Here is a 15,120-nt window from a genome sequence, read left to right on the forward strand (position 1 = left end):
CAGATACCAAAGCTTCTGGAGGGATTTGAAGAAGCAGTGTCTGCCTCTCACACTCCTGAGTGTTCTCTTTTAACCCAACCCTCATTTTCCACTCTTCCTTTTTCTGTTCTTTACTTCCTCCATTCTTGGTCAAAACTAAAAGGCAGCATTGCTAGCAGCAAACCTTTTCAACCTATGTGACAAGATTGTCTTGAAATACCACTACATGGACTATCTGAAGTTAATGAGTGCTTTCCAGTCTGTGCATTTTCAGGCAGGTAATCTTGAATTAGCCCATTGTAATTCTAGAGGAAAAGCAGATGGCTGGAGAATTTTCTCACCATAGTATAAGGATCTCTAGTTGCTTCATATAAAAGCAGACAAATTACTAAATGAGGTCTGGTGGAAGCAAGCACTGCATCAGCAGGCAAAAAATAGATCCCTCAGGAATCCTAAAAACCAAGCAGAACTTCTTTAAAAGAAGAAAACAATGAACTAGAAGGAAGACAAAGAATAAAAAATAGCCAGTTTATTTCCTTAAGGGACAGCACAAAGGAAGAACAAAGATATATAAAAGAGAAATGTACAATCACAGAATAAAATGCAGAATTTAAATTGTCTCGTGGTAAAAGTAATGTTTATTTTTGATCTGTTCTGTGACTTCTAAAGGTACAGTTTGGGACCTTTTGGTGAGGTCCTTTTTGAATTCTCAAGCCTCAGAAACCTAACAGTATCTTACTTTCCCTGCCTTCCCTGGTCTTTCCTGAAAGAGTTGGAGCTCTGATGGGAACGACTGAGAATTCTTTAGATTTCTGAAGACAAGCCCCAGATTAGCTCTTTGCGGACAGCCAGTCTAAGTTTTAGGGAGACCAGAGGCGTGCTTAACACTCCCCCTCGCCCCAGACTTCCCTTCTCCCGCGCCCTTACAGGATTCCTCCCCTCGCCTGCGGCAGGAGACGAGCTGCTGGAGGTGCTGGAGCTGCTGGAGCTGCTGGGGCTGCTGGAGCTGCTGGAGCTGCTGGAGGTGCGCGGCTCCTCCGGCCGCCCCCGGGCAGGAGCGCGGCTCGCAGCGGAGGCGCTGGCCGCGGTCTGCCCGACCCCGTGGGCAGCTCCCCGCCCGCGGGGGGAGGCGGGCAGCCCTCCCCGCCCTCCGTCCCTCCCTCCTCCCGCCCCGTCGCGCCGGAGCCCGGCGGTGCTGCGGGCGGGGGGGTTCCGCCTTCCCGGCCCCGCGTCCGCCGAGCTCCCCGCGGGGCGCGGAGCGGGCCCGGCCCGGCCATGGGGCTGCGGGCCGCCGGCATCCTCGGCTGCTGCTGCCTCCTGCCCCTCGTGCTCCCCGCAGCCCCAGGTAAGGCCGGCGAGGCGAGCGCCGGGGCGCCGCGCTCCTCTGCCCGCCGGGCTCCGCCGCCGCGGGAAGTGTCGCGGGAGGGGAGGCGAGTTGGGAAAGTTTGGGGAGTTTGCCGGGGCCGGGCGGGCAGCGGCGATGACGGGAGCCCTCCCGGAGTCCCTGGATGGCAAAGGCTTCCCCAGCCCTCGCTCCAGCCAGAGATGCTGGTGTCGTCGGGAAGCTTTTCCTCGGCAGCGGACGGAGTGGATTTCTCCTGCCGTTGGCGTAGGGTGTCAGTGGCTAGCGGTGATCTTTCAGAGTAGCATCGCTTGATGCAAATGCTTAAACAAACAAACAAAAGAAAACCTGCGACTGAGATCTCTTCTCCTTAACTTACGTTATTTATGCATGATTTAATGAAAATCATTTTTTTCATCTGATGTAGGGTTGAAATGAATGCAACGCTTTTATTGTAAGTTGTTTTAAATGGAATTTATTTTCTGATTAAAAGTACTTTGGTGTTTCAAGTAGTTCTGAAACAATGCATTTGCAGTGGCGTGTCGTGAAATGACAGTCGTGAATCTGCTCTGACATTACGCTTTTAAAAAGTGTATAGGGATATTACATACACTTTGCGTGTGCTAAAGTGACTTTGTATTCTTATGTGATTAATTCTTTATGACATTTCCTTTGCCCTGTAGGAACAGCCTATAACATGTTCCAGATTAGGTTAATTTCAAATTTTATATTTCAAAAATGTGTTTGAAGAAAAAAGAAATGGAAAATTTTGCAGTCTACGTTCTTTTAAACATCACCAATGTGTATAGGACACTATATGGTGTTTTTTGTGCTGATTTTTCTGGTTTGATGTTATAAATCTCTTCTTCCAGGCGTGAACTGTAAAGCTGGCTGCCATCCAGAGAATGGATTCTGTGAATTTCCCAGTGAATGCAGGTAAAATGATCTGTCAGACAGGGGTATTAGCACAGGAGTGGTCAGCTTCAATAATTCATAGTCCTGTTAAGAAAGATAGAAACTGAAATGGTTTGAATGTCTGAAAATATGGAGCTGTGATGAAGCAGCACTCGATTAGGATACAGTAACTGGAATCATAGATCATGGATGTCTATATACCTGTTTAGTTTACTTTTTTCAGTATGAAGTATTTACATTGATTAGCTTTTTTTTCTCACTGAATGAGATGGTTTTCTTCACATAAACTGCTTCTAGTATCCCAGAAGCACTTATGGTGTGCTTTTGTTCAAATAGCACAATTTGGTATACAAAAGTTTATTTATTGTGCCTCAATAACGGGGGCATCCTTGTAATTATGTTTGTTAAAAATAAACTACGTTTCTATCTGGTCTTTTATCTCTTTCAGGTGCCAACCTGGCTGGCAGGGTGCACTTTGTAATCAGTGTATTCCTTTCCCTGGGTGTTTGCACGGCAGCTGTGCCAAGCCCTGGCAGTGCATCTGTGAGGAGGGCTGGGTTGGCAGCCTCTGTGACACAGGTTTGAACATCCTTTTCTCTCCTTGAGCAAGTGAGGGGAAGCAGCCCCATCTGGTGCTGGAGACACGCAAAGTCCTTCTGGAGAGCTAATTCTAAAATACTGAATGTTAGCTCCAGATAATGAGGAGATTCTGGGCAGCGGCACATAAATCTCGAACTTCTATAATAATTTAGGCAGAAGCAATGCAGTATCTTTTGTAATTGGGCATATGTGTGAGCAAAGTGTAAATTTATTCTATTTTAAACATTGATTATCATGGACAAGGCCAACAAATAACTGCTCCCTTGTTGTCATGTAAGCCCTTCTAATCAAAATACAAGTTGTCTTGTATATATTAAATAATTTTAAATGTTTATGTAGCACATTATATATATGTATATATGCTATTTTCTCAGTACTTCTTGGAAGGGAAACATTGTGCTTATTTTTTTCTTTAATTAACCCGGTGATGATTCAGTGAAGTAACATTACTATAACTGAGAAAAAGGTCTTCCTGAACAGGCTGCCACTTCCCCGTCAGGTCTGAGGGGTAAGCACAGCTCTGTGTGCACCCTCTCACCCTTTGCCAGTCAGAATAAGCCAGCTTAGCATAAGCAAGCTGAAGAATTGGCCTTTGTTGAAATGGTTTATTTTGGCTGACACAGGCAAATGTTCAGTCAGAGAGATCTGAGGAGATGGAGACCACATGAGCATCCAGGAGCATGTGGCTGTTCAGCCCATGTAGCTGCAGCTGTGAGATGACAGGTGTCCAGGGCCTCATTTTCTCTTCATGCCTTTCAGGCTTTTGTTGGTATATGGCTTATAATTTATAGAGCATGCCTGAGCTCTCCAATATATAGCCAAAGTGGTCATTGAAGACGGTTTGAACTGTGTAAGATTTTCAAGATGACTAAAAGACTCAGAAGGTATTAGGTAGGTCACATCCTTGCAGTGACACGGAATTTGGTGCAAGGTTCTCAGGTACTCATTTACCTTCTTGTCAGGTTTTGCAGCCTGTACTCACTGACTGCACACATGAGCATAGAGAGGCTTCTTAAAGTCAGTCCAGGTATGTTTGCAGGAGCTGTGGCAGCAGCAGTGACATCTGTGGTGCACATGTGACTATAAACTCCCAGATGTTGTTCTGGACACGTCTCACATATGTGTTTGTACCTGAGACAGATACCTAGATTCCCATTACAGTTAATGAGGAGGAATAAGTCCTTCTCTGATCTACAGTCATAGATTTCTAAAGCTACACAGAACAATCCCCACCTTAGGAGGCTCAGTTGTGTTGCTTATCAGTGAATACAAAGTTCCACATTTTTAAAGGTAGCATCTTCACTGCTACTTCTAAAAGCTTTAATTGCATAGCTGAATTTCTTAGTACTGATATATCTTTGCAATTCTGAGCTTTGCAATTGTTTCCCTCTTGCAACTGCTACTTAGGATGCAAAAAAATGCATTGAAAATTGAACCCACCAAACAGGGTATCCCATGTTTAAGTGCAGAAACTATTATTTCTCGCAACACTCAGAGTCATCTCAGAGTCTTCTTTGCTGATTTGAATCTAGATCTCCATGAAGAGATGCCAAGAATTTTTAGCCAAAAGGACATAACTATCTTTTAATCTGCAGCAACGTTGATAGTCTTTCATCTCAGTGGTTTTAGCTACTCTAAATGCATTATTTGCCATAAGGGATCAAGAGAAGGGTGCTCGTCCTCCTCTTCTTACTACTAGAAGGTTGACACAAATTATTATCCTGACCCAATAAAGCACTGAAACCTCAAATGGGTTAATTTCTCAGGCCTTGATCTCATCATCCTCTGCCAAAAGTTAGTGTCAGTTTCCTGGCTGTATAAAGTCAGTATAGGTAGTTACAATTAATTTAAAGATACCATTAAATGAAACTTGATCAGGTTAGGAAACAGGAAGGAAAAACCTAGAATGGAAAACTGTGGGAGGGTCTGAAGTTCACTGGCCACTTCAAATGACTGAAACATTTGTAAAATAGAGTCTCAGCAGTTTATTTGCTTGCTAAGCATGGGAGGAAAAATGATTTGGACTGGCGATGATACCTCTTTTCTTCTGTTTTGTAGAAAAGTTAGTGTACAATCTCCTTGGCTTTGATCATGGAAATTCCTTTCTAGAGTAGTTTTAGATCACCAACTGGTTTGTTAATGCCTCTGATTGTGTAGCTGTTTTTAATATGGGCAGCCTGGTTCTCAGTTCAGGTCAAGAGCAACCGTCCTAGTAATTGAAAGACGTGCAGGTTATGGGTTGGCCTTGATCCACTGTAAACATGTAGGGCAGAATCAGTGGTAGCATTTGTGACTATTGTTACTCACATGGACAGACAAGGCACTTGAAGAAAGACATCTGTGAGCTGGTCTTGATGTTAACACTGCTGGTTAACCTCATTGCAATGGGGCCTGTTGAACTGAATCATGATGCCATGGCATCTTCTCATCTTGTGGAAACACAGCCTTGCAATCTGTTGTGTGAAGGCCTGGAACCAGGCTGCACAGCACACTTACCCTCTGCAGCTGATATACACTCCAGAGTACAGGAACCACATCAAACATTGACCATAACAAAGGGAAAATCAATTTAGTCAGTTTGGTTCCAGGAAAAAAATGACAGCCCAGTCAGAGTATTTGATCTGCCTTGCTAAATCAGATCTGTCAGCTTGTCACCCCTGGCTGTGCCACACAGTTGTGTTAGCTGGTCCGTGACCTCCTATTGGAATCCTGGCCTCAGTTTAGCTAAAAAGCCAAGATAGAGTGTGAGCTGGGAGTAAATTGTCCTACTTGTCACTGGACTGCTTTGCCAAGGGCACATGTTGGTAAACTCATCAGAGAGTAGTCTAATGCCCATGCTATGAATGCATGAGACAGGGGCGAAAAATCCTGCTGTGACAAACTCCTACTACTGAGCGTGTCTTCCTCATAAAAACACTCAGTGATTGTTTCATGTATTTAGTCTGATGCAACAATTAATTAATGGGTAATGGGATTGAGGCCATTAATAATATATGTGTAAAGGTAACATCCTTGTTTTGAGTTCTCATCTCAGTTACCACTTGGTTGTTGGCCTTTTGAGAGGTAAAATAAAGAAAAATAGAGAAAACGGCCTAATTGAGGTAATTTATGTATTCTGTTTTAAAAGAACCTGGTAAAACACTCTTTTAAGATGTGTTTTAAATGTAAATATCTGACATAAATTATTGACAGTAATGTGTATATATATATATACACACATACCTATTCACATATATATATTTCAGAGAGTTGCCATGCTCCTGCATCAAAGTTCATGGTTTTTCCTCTGTCAAAGGACAGGCTTTATTAGCTGCCTTTAGAGTCTGTGAAAATAGCTGTCAAACAACACTGCTCCAAAAAGCACTCAAGATTGTTTTGGTCCTTGTGAAAACTGGAGGTTACACTCAAAGTGCATGCTAAGTTGTTGCCTTGCAATGAGAACAGGCTAATACATTAGGAAATAGAACCTTTTATCCAGGGAAGATTGTATTTGAAAGCTAGGGCTGTTGTTTTGCTGTGGTTACAATTTTGCAGTACCTCATGATATCATCTAAATTTCATGTTATGCTGTTGAAAGTAAAATATAAATGCCCTTAAATCCCTTTTCATCTTCTTAGAAAGTGTGTATATGTGTGTGTGAGGCATCAGATACCTTCCAGTCAGCACTTCTCTGCAGCTGCTGCAGTAGCTTGCTAAAATATGCACTTGTTTGTTTATTTAGTTTTAATTATTTAAAAAATTCAGTAATCGTTTGAGTGGGAAGTGGCTCAGCAGGGCAGTTGCAAAGAAAATGAGATGTGTGACTTTGGGTCCAGACATCATACAGCTATGTCTTCTGGTACAGTTATGTAAGGGTTGAATGTAGCCCAGCCAAAAGATGAAATTTTAACAGATTTTTTGTAACTTGCTGATCTCTGTTTTTATGAAACATTTGTTCATAAGCACATAATGATATAGGCAGGGAGCAGGGAGAATTCCTAGTTCCTGATTGCTTTATCAGAATTCTGCTCATGGAGAAGCCAAAATTGTGAAAGTACGGCTAGACTCCTTCTCCCATACTAATATTTTATGTCTAATACTACTTATTTATAGAATGGAGCAATTCAAACACATTTTTCAAGCAGGAGCTAGAAAGAGAAAAATAAGCTGAAATTGCTTGCAATAGTTGAACAATCTGAACTCCATTTTAACAAAGGGGGGAATAGATCAGAATTTATAAAGTGTGGAGTTAAGTATTGTTAAAGCTATATTTTATTTGAAGTGTTGTATATAATTTACTGACTTTCTCATTAGATTAATTGAGCCCTGTTGGGTTTTTTCAAACAGATATTCACCCATGTTCTGCAAAGCCCTGCACCAATAATTCAACATGTATAGAGACTGGTGATGGAGGATATATTTGTCTGTGTGCCCAGGGATTTACGGGAAAAAACTGCCATCTCAAGAAAGGACCCTGCATTATTAATGGGTAAATATTGATTTCTGCCATGCATTTAAAATCTACACTTCTATTATTCAGAATTCTTTGCTAAGTGGAAGTATGTCTGTGCTAGAATACATCATGCTTCTGATAGTTGCTGATATTATTATCAAACTTTACAAATCTGATCTATTAATATTGTAAAGACTTAATAGATTATCAGTGTGACTCTATGTGCACAACTTGAGTACTAAAAGTGCTAATTTGCACATTTTATTGTGGTGAATTTATGCCTTCTCGTGATTTTCATAAACAAACTTGAAGTGACTCCCATCCTGCATTCTCACCTCTGGTGAGGGATAACTTACACAAAGCCTAATAAACAGTAGTCAGCACACAAGCTGTCAGCATGAAAACACCAGTATGTCCTTTTTTCTTAACCAACATATAATAATATGTCCATAGTTAAATGAAGGAGACACTTCCATCAGAACAGGGAGACCATTGCTCTCTATCCTCTAAAAGAAATGGGACATTAAGGACAGCAGTGCCAGTAGATTGAAGGAGGTGATCCTTCTCCTCTGCTCAATCTTGGTGAGACATATCTGGATTGCTGGCTCCAGTTCTGGGCTACCCAATATAAAAAGGACACAGCCATACTGGAATGAGTCCAGTGAAGGGCCGTGGATACGATTAATGAATGGGAACATTTCTCCTATAAAGACATACTGAGAGCTGGGTCATTTAGCCTGGAGAAGAGCAGACTCTGGGGAAATTACCCATGTGTGAGTACCTGATGAGGGGAAGCAAAGATGACAGAGCCAGACTTCTCATAGAGATTCCCAGTGGAAGGGCAAAAGGCAATGGGCACAGACTAAAGAACTTCCAGCAAAGTCACTGGTAGAACTTCTTTAAAAAAAGAAGACCTTTCAATGTTATAGATAATGTGAATTGGGGTTTCTGTTGAAATCTAGAAGCATGTGCTGTCTTCTAGCTCATCAAAGTTCTGATCCCATAAACATACAAAATGCCTTTCTGGTGGATACAAGCTTGGTAAAACTATCACTCTAAAATCACTGTTTTCTTTTAGGAGATTGCCTTCTTGTTCTCTAGCTCTATATTGGTACCCTCTGGTTCTCTTTTTGCTCAGCGATAGATAATTATGAGTATTCAGATCTACCTTATGACTGAACCTTCCTGAAGACTTGTACAATCTCGTTTAAGGAACATTAACACCTCTCACTCTCTCTGGCAAGAATTGCCATTCTTTCACAACTACATGTCAGTAGAATTTTTTTGCCATTGCTTTTAGTTGGGGGATACTCACACAGTTCTGTCTAGGTTTACTTTCAGCTTCTAAGATAGCTACTCTGTTTTGCCCATTTTTCTTCACTGACAATGAGGAAATTTAAGTTCCTTGAAAGAGTAATGGATCACATCCAAGCTACTTGCCTAATATGGGGGATGTGAATAGCTTTTTCTGCTTTTCATCTGTAGAGCAAATATTTCAGTAATTCAATGTGGACATATATACTAGCTATCCCAAAAAATAGGTGAGTTCCAAAAATACAGCATCAACAAAATAACACAGATTAGTTCTGTGTATTTCCTTAAAACCCTTTTGGTTTTAAATTGCTGAAACTACTTTTTTTGGTGTTGGTACTCTGTTTTTGGACTGAATGTTGAACTAGTCTGGAAATTATGAACAATTTTTCTCAAGAAAGCAACATACTTGAGATAGTGATTCTTTTTCTCTAGGAAGCTGTCTTTTTCAGGAAAATGAGTAGCAGGCTCTGCAAATCTGCATTTAGTTCAAAAAGACAACTTTGTCAGCATAAGCACTCCATGTCTGCTAATAATTCACAGTCCACCAGAGAGTGCATCCCACATCCTAGAAGGAGACCTCCTCGGATGGTGTCATTTCATTCACATCTCACTTCCTCTCGGTTCCTCTCTATCTCAGTGGCATTACTGCCAGCTTCTTAGTTAATATTCACAGATGGAGCCAGGACAATTCACAAATCAAAGTGTTTATTCTAGTCTGTTTACATATATCTGCATTAGTGAACTCTGTGTGATGTTTTGAGGTTTTGCTTTGAAGCAGAGGAGTCAATGGTACTTTCTAAAAGAAACCAGACTATCTGGGAAGCAAAGAAGTGGTATGGACAAGCTTTCCACAACTAACCCTTCATGTACTACACCTTGCTGTGTTAAATGCCAAAAATGAAAAGTAGCAGAATTTATTAAAGGAAATTAATATTAGGGCTTGATTTATTTAAACACATTTAAATTAGACAAATCCAACTCTGTTAATAATAAATAAGGAAAATTTTCAAAATTCTGCCTTTTTCCCCTTAACTGTTTTTTATGTCAATATTTTACATTTCTGAAAGGTTCAGAAAAAAGGTTCACTTATATTCTCCAGCAATTTCTTCCCATTTCCCTAGAAAGTACTGAGATTCAAGCCAGCCATGAGGGTTCAAACTTCTACACATTTTCATATGCAAACCAGCTTGTCCAATTTTCCATGGGACCCATAAAGGTAAGGGAGGGTGCTCAACTCTCTAGGAAGGCCATAACCACTCAAGAACAGTACAATTCAAATTTTCTATTTTGCTTAAAAAGACATAGTGGCTGGATAATGTTTTGAAATTCCTTACCTCAAGTTGTCACTAACAATGTCCATGTCAAAGTCCAGTTTTGCTTTCTCAATACTGCTTCCAGACTTCCAATATGTTCTTTTAGTAGCTTTTTTCCCCAGCCAGCATCTAAAATGAAGAACAGTACTAGAGGACAGAGCAGTTAATGTGGAAGCAGCAGAAAACAGACAGATGATTCCTCTGCCACAATGTTCAAGCTCTCCTGATGGGTGGCCACCAAGTGTTTCAGTCCCCAGTGAAGCCAGAGGTGCTTGGAGCAATCTCTACTGTAGGTAGTCCCAGAGCAATGGTGAATAGCCCAGCCCTATTCTGACCAGTGATCAGGGACCATTTGTAGCCAGGAGCTTAAATTTCTTCCACAGTCATCTCATTCAGACATCAACAGATCTCTTAAATCCCAGTGTCCCACCATGGAATTCCGTAACAGCCTGTTGCTACTGACTGCTGCATATGTGAATTGTCTGCATCTGAAGCTGTGAGGTTCATTACCCCTGGGACTTTGCCCTGGAAGTGGGGGGCCTTAAATAACAGCTTGGACTTTTCAGCTATCAGATGGTACCTATATGTTTTCAGGGATACATAAGTATTAAAAAACGCTCTGTTGTCAAAGAGGCTTGTCCTAAGCTTTGCCAAATATTTTTCATTTCTTACAAGGTAAGTTTTAAAAGCTTTGTTCATATGTGATGAAGTGCCATGAAAGTGGGGTTTGAGGTTTTTTTGTAAACCTGGGACCCAGGAACCCTTGTCAGCCAGCAGAGACAGCTGAAGGACCAAGTGCACTTTGCATAGATCCCCTGAATGGACACATTTGTGCCAGTCAGTGGGTGGCCATATCTTTCGGCATTACACTCAGTAAGGCACAGTTGCATTGTAAAGAAGAAAAGATCTCTGTTAATTTACATCACTTAAAACATAATACCAGGCTACCAGCTGGGAAGTACTAAAAGAGTTTGCAGAAATACTTGGTTTCCTTTAGTACTGCCTTCACATTACAGCTGTCTTTGCCCAGGCTGAAATCTCTTCATTGATATTTTTTATTGTAATTGTATCTATCAAAAATTTTGGCTGAACAGCAGTTTATAGGAAAGTATCTGTTTGCTTCTAAATTTTTTGTGTCATGAAACCACCAGAGAGGCAGAATAAAAACAATCAGCTTTATGTCTAGCTGCTGTGGCAGTGTTTTGCTCTGTCAATACAATATATAGATTATTTTAGGAATAATCCAGTAGAAAGGGAGCAGCCATGCTGCTCATGCCTTTGTTCTGTCTTGTATGAATAGTTGCACAGCTAAATAGCTCCAAGCATATAAAAACAGTGAGAAGCTTAATTTGAATAAATGTTTGAAATAATTTTAAATTCTTTCACAGCTCTTTGGGTTGAATTTATATACTGGTGTACTAATCCTGCTCAAAGGGTCAGCAGAAGATATTATAATCTGTATTGACAAAGCTGTTGAACAAACTCATTCTTCATTCAGCTTCACTGACTGGTGGATTTGCATTCGGAATGGGCTCTTCTAAAGAAAACTGGCTCTTTTTATTTTATAAAGTGTTTCCTAGTAGTTTCTTCCATTGGACTTCAATTTTGTCTCTGTATCTGTTATCTATCCTAGTTCTCCCTGCCAGAATGGAGGAACATGTGTTGATGACAACGGTTTTGCACCTCATGCTTCCTGTCTGTGCCCTTCTGGTTTTGCTGGCAACTTCTGTGAAATTGATAGAGACGACTGTGAATCCAACCCATGTGAGAATGGAGGAACATGTACAGATGTTGGTGTGGGTTTCAGCTGTTCTTGTCTCCATGGCTATACAGGAAAGCTCTGCAGCAGCCGTGTCACATTCTGTGCAAGTGGCCCATGTGAGAATGGAGGGACTTGCCGTGAACATCCCCAGGGAGGGTTCGAGTGCGTCTGTAAACCAGAATTTGTTGGCGTGACCTGCAAACATCCCAGCAGAAACACAAGTCTCTCTGGAGTGAATATGGAGACAAAGCATGTGCAGAATTACAAGCCACCCTCAAAAGCTCACCACAGATCAGTGCATCAACAACAGGAAATCCTGAAAATAACAGTGAAAGAAACAATCCAAAATGCAGATCCCTTATTGAGTAGAAGCCAGGTGATATGTTTTGTTGTGCTGGGCTTGCTTACCTGTCTTGTTGTCTTGGGTACAACTGGGATTGTTTTTTTTTCAAAATGTGAAATGTGGCTTGCTAATGCCAAATATAGTCATCTCCTGCGCAAGAAAAAGAACTTTTTTCTGAAGTCTAACAATGGGGAAAACCTCTCAGTTAATATTATCTTCCCAGAGAAGATCAAATTGACTAATTACACTAAGAACTACACTGCCATCTAGGCCCTTGAAAGCCAAGCAGCATCTTGCAACTTTTCATAGCAATATGTAAAATTTGTTGCCTGTGGTTGGCCTCAGTATTTGTGGGTATATTTGCTGTAAATTGCATTGAGTGATAGTGAAGAAATGTAACGTTATCTGTCTTGCTAAGGATTTTTTCATTCCCCAAAATAAAAGGTAAAAAAAATAAAATTGATTAAAGAGCAAGGAATGTTACTTTGATTCCTTTTCAAGGCAGCTATTTTTTGTAAAATAAAAAATGACTTATCACTGGAACTGTACTGCAGCTTTCTTGTCTTGTGCATAGTTTATCTGGCAAGTACAGTATTTGCAAATTAGTAATGTTTTTTTTGTTTTTTTAATAAACAGGAGTTAAGGGCTATACTTGTTTATTTATTCATTTCTAAACCTTATTCTACAGAAAAGTTTGCAGAAAGTGTCCATGCTGAATTCTTTTGCTATATCTGACAAAGGCTTTAGAGACTGCAACCAGCAGGAGCAAATTCACACTGATATCTCACCTATTCAGTCAGTGTTGCTATTTTTTACATGCTTATAAGAGAGATTCTATAGAATCTTAGAGGTCTTTGGGATATTAATTTCAGGTTAAAGGTCTCTTGCTTGAAATGCTGCATCTATAAATTGCTCTTTTAATCTATTTTAAAACGTTAAAAAGGTTTTCAGTGTCTTCCTTCTTAGAGACCTAGTAGAGATTTAAAGGATCAGATTCTGACTTTTCTATAAATACTCCTTAAAGAACTTTGCTGAGAGAAGTTTCCTTCATGACTGTGTCATGGGGAGAAATGAAAAGATGTCATGTGTCACCTGAAATAGGACAGCTGCTTTTAATTCTTCGCTTCTGCTTTTTCTGTCACATTTCAAGGAGAGGACAAGGTTTTCAAGAATCAAAAGCAGCAGTGGCAAACAGGCAAAGAGTCATGAAAGCCATGAAAATGGCAGGGGCCTGAGGGCATTAAGAAGTCTTCATCTCCCTGAGGAGCCTCATCTGGGGCTGCCCCCAGGTCCATGCTGGGTCAGCCCAGTGCTGTTGGTTCTGGTCTTAGCTGTGCTGTAGCCATGCTGGGCTCCACCTCTGCCTGCAGCTGGTCGTTGGACAACCTACTGTGGGTAGCCCATCTGCTGAAAGGACCCTTTGGACCTGCACTCTAACCCTTTCTTTGGCCCTGTCTGCTTTTGCTCCTGCCTGGAGCCCATTGATGACCCCTGTACCTTGTTCTCCACTTGCTGTGTCTGGAACTGCCAATGGGCCCCATTTACCAGCACCAGCTCTGGTGATGTGTTCAGCTTCTGTGAGCCTGTGCTGTTGGTGAGGCCATGGGTCTGTCCCACCCTGGGGTGTGACCCTCCTGGGTCTCCCAGCTTCCTTTCCTAAATAGCCAACCTGACACTGACTGTTTCTTGTAAGAAAAACAAACAAACAAGGAAACCTCACCAAAACAACAAAACCAATCAATTGCAACTGCAAGTGCCTAAAGGTGTCTTTAACTGCAGTTATGTAACAATTTTTTTCCCCAGCCACCCAAGGTAGGAATGATTAGCAGCTTCTTCTCAGCTCTCTCATAACTATGCTATTCCCAAATCCATTAACAGCTGCTCAATTAAAAAAAAAAAAAAAAAAAAAAAAAACAGCCTTAAAGCACATACATGGCATTATAGGAGGATTTTTTTGTTAAATCTCTCTTAATTGCTATGAGTATATAGCAAGTCTGCTGTACTGCTGGTAATATTTGCACATATAGCATTACAATGTAGTGCTAAGAGGAAAAATGGTGTTCAGATACTACTGTGGAAAGTGTTGATTTCTAGATAACAGAGTGAAAATTTTAAAGGAAGAAGACTGTCCTTCTCAAAGCTCTTGTTGGCAAGACAAATATTCATCAAACCCAGCAACTTCCCAGCCAGTTGTAGTGAAGTTTGAAGGAGACTTAGAAACCCAGATGAATGTAAAACCAGGTAAGCAGAGTTGAATTTCAAGCCATGAAATGTGAGTCACAGGAGTTGACACACTTCTTTTAAACCAATGTGTTTTAAACATATAATTCAGTATTGTGCATTTTAATGTGATTAGAAATATGTTAGGGTCAATTTGGAGATAATCAGAAACATGCATAACTCCACTGGGTATTTTCCAGCTTTGATTCAAAACCAGTTACAACTTTAGATATCTGCTGGGAATCAGTGGTTAAATTCCTGAGTCGCCTGTACACCTTCCCCCCACCTTTGAGCAGAGGCTCCCCTATCCCTTAGAGCTTGGCCTGCTCCAGGACAGAACAAGACTTAAAGTAACAAAGCTTTGTATTTTAAACATACAAAATTTAGGAAATTATAATTCATATTTATAAATTGTCACCCTGTTTTTTGGCCATGGTGACCCAGTTGGCTGCTCCTCCATCACAGTGCATTTCTTCATATGCAGACAGAAGAGCATTTTTGAAGAAAAGGTCGTTTGCACAGCATGGAAAAAGAACAGATTTCAACTCCCAGTATCCCTCCTATCATGGGTGATGCCAATGAACAGTATAAAAGACTGCTATTGTCCTGCTACCTTCTCCAAAGGGAAAAAGTGTTACCTTAAGCATGAAAGTCTGGAGAAAGTAGTACCTGTCTTTAGCTTCTCTGTTCCGGAAAAGAATTAAACGTGTCTGTTTGTTTTTCATATCTGTGCTGTTAGTGTCATGAATTACTCCAAAGCCTTATCACCACTTAAGTGACAGACAACTGGGATGATAAAAAAGATTATGGATCAATAGCCTGCAACAGGTCTCCAAAGCAAGAAATTTAAAACAAGCATTGTGCATAAACACTGACATAAGAGCAAAGAGAAGACGCAGC

At 40.9% G+C, this 15,120-nt stretch overlaps 1 protein-coding gene across 1 annotated transcript; it reads left to right on the forward strand.

Annotated features, from left to right (window-relative positions):
• The first annotated feature begins 1,160 nt into the window (after positions 1–1,160).
• On the forward strand, positions 1,161–12,656 carry DLK1 (delta like non-canonical Notch ligand 1). The gene is made up of 5 exons (XM_069018277.1): positions 1,161–1,324; positions 2,194–2,257; positions 2,685–2,815; positions 7,163–7,304; positions 11,529–12,656. Exons 1-5 carry the CDS (start codon positions 1,255–1,257, stop codon positions 12,268–12,270), a joined length of 1,149 nt encoding a protein of 382 aa, XP_068874378.1. The 5' UTR covers positions 1,161–1,254; the 3' UTR covers positions 12,271–12,656.
• Positions 12,657–15,120: the final 2,464 nt, after the last annotated feature.

Source organism: Aphelocoma coerulescens, chromosome 5 (genome assembly GCF_041296385.1).
Source record: "Aphelocoma coerulescens isolate FSJ_1873_10779 chromosome 5, UR_Acoe_1.0, whole genome shotgun sequence".
NCBI classification, from domain to species: Eukaryota; Metazoa; Chordata; class Aves; order Passeriformes; family Corvidae; genus Aphelocoma; species Aphelocoma coerulescens.

Coding starts and splice junctions, on each gene's coding strand:
- DLK1 (XM_069018277.1), top strand. CDS start 1,255: ATGGGGCTGCGGGCCGCCGGCATCCTCGGCTGCTGCTGCCTCCTGCCC. Junction 2,258..2,684: donor GAATTTCCCAGTGAATGCAG/GTAAAATGATCT, acceptor TATCTCTTTCAG/GTGCCAACCTGGCTGGCAGG. Junction 2,816..7,162: donor TGGCAGCCTCTGTGACACAG/GTTTGAACATCC, acceptor TTTTTCAAACAG/ATATTCACCCATGTTCTGCA.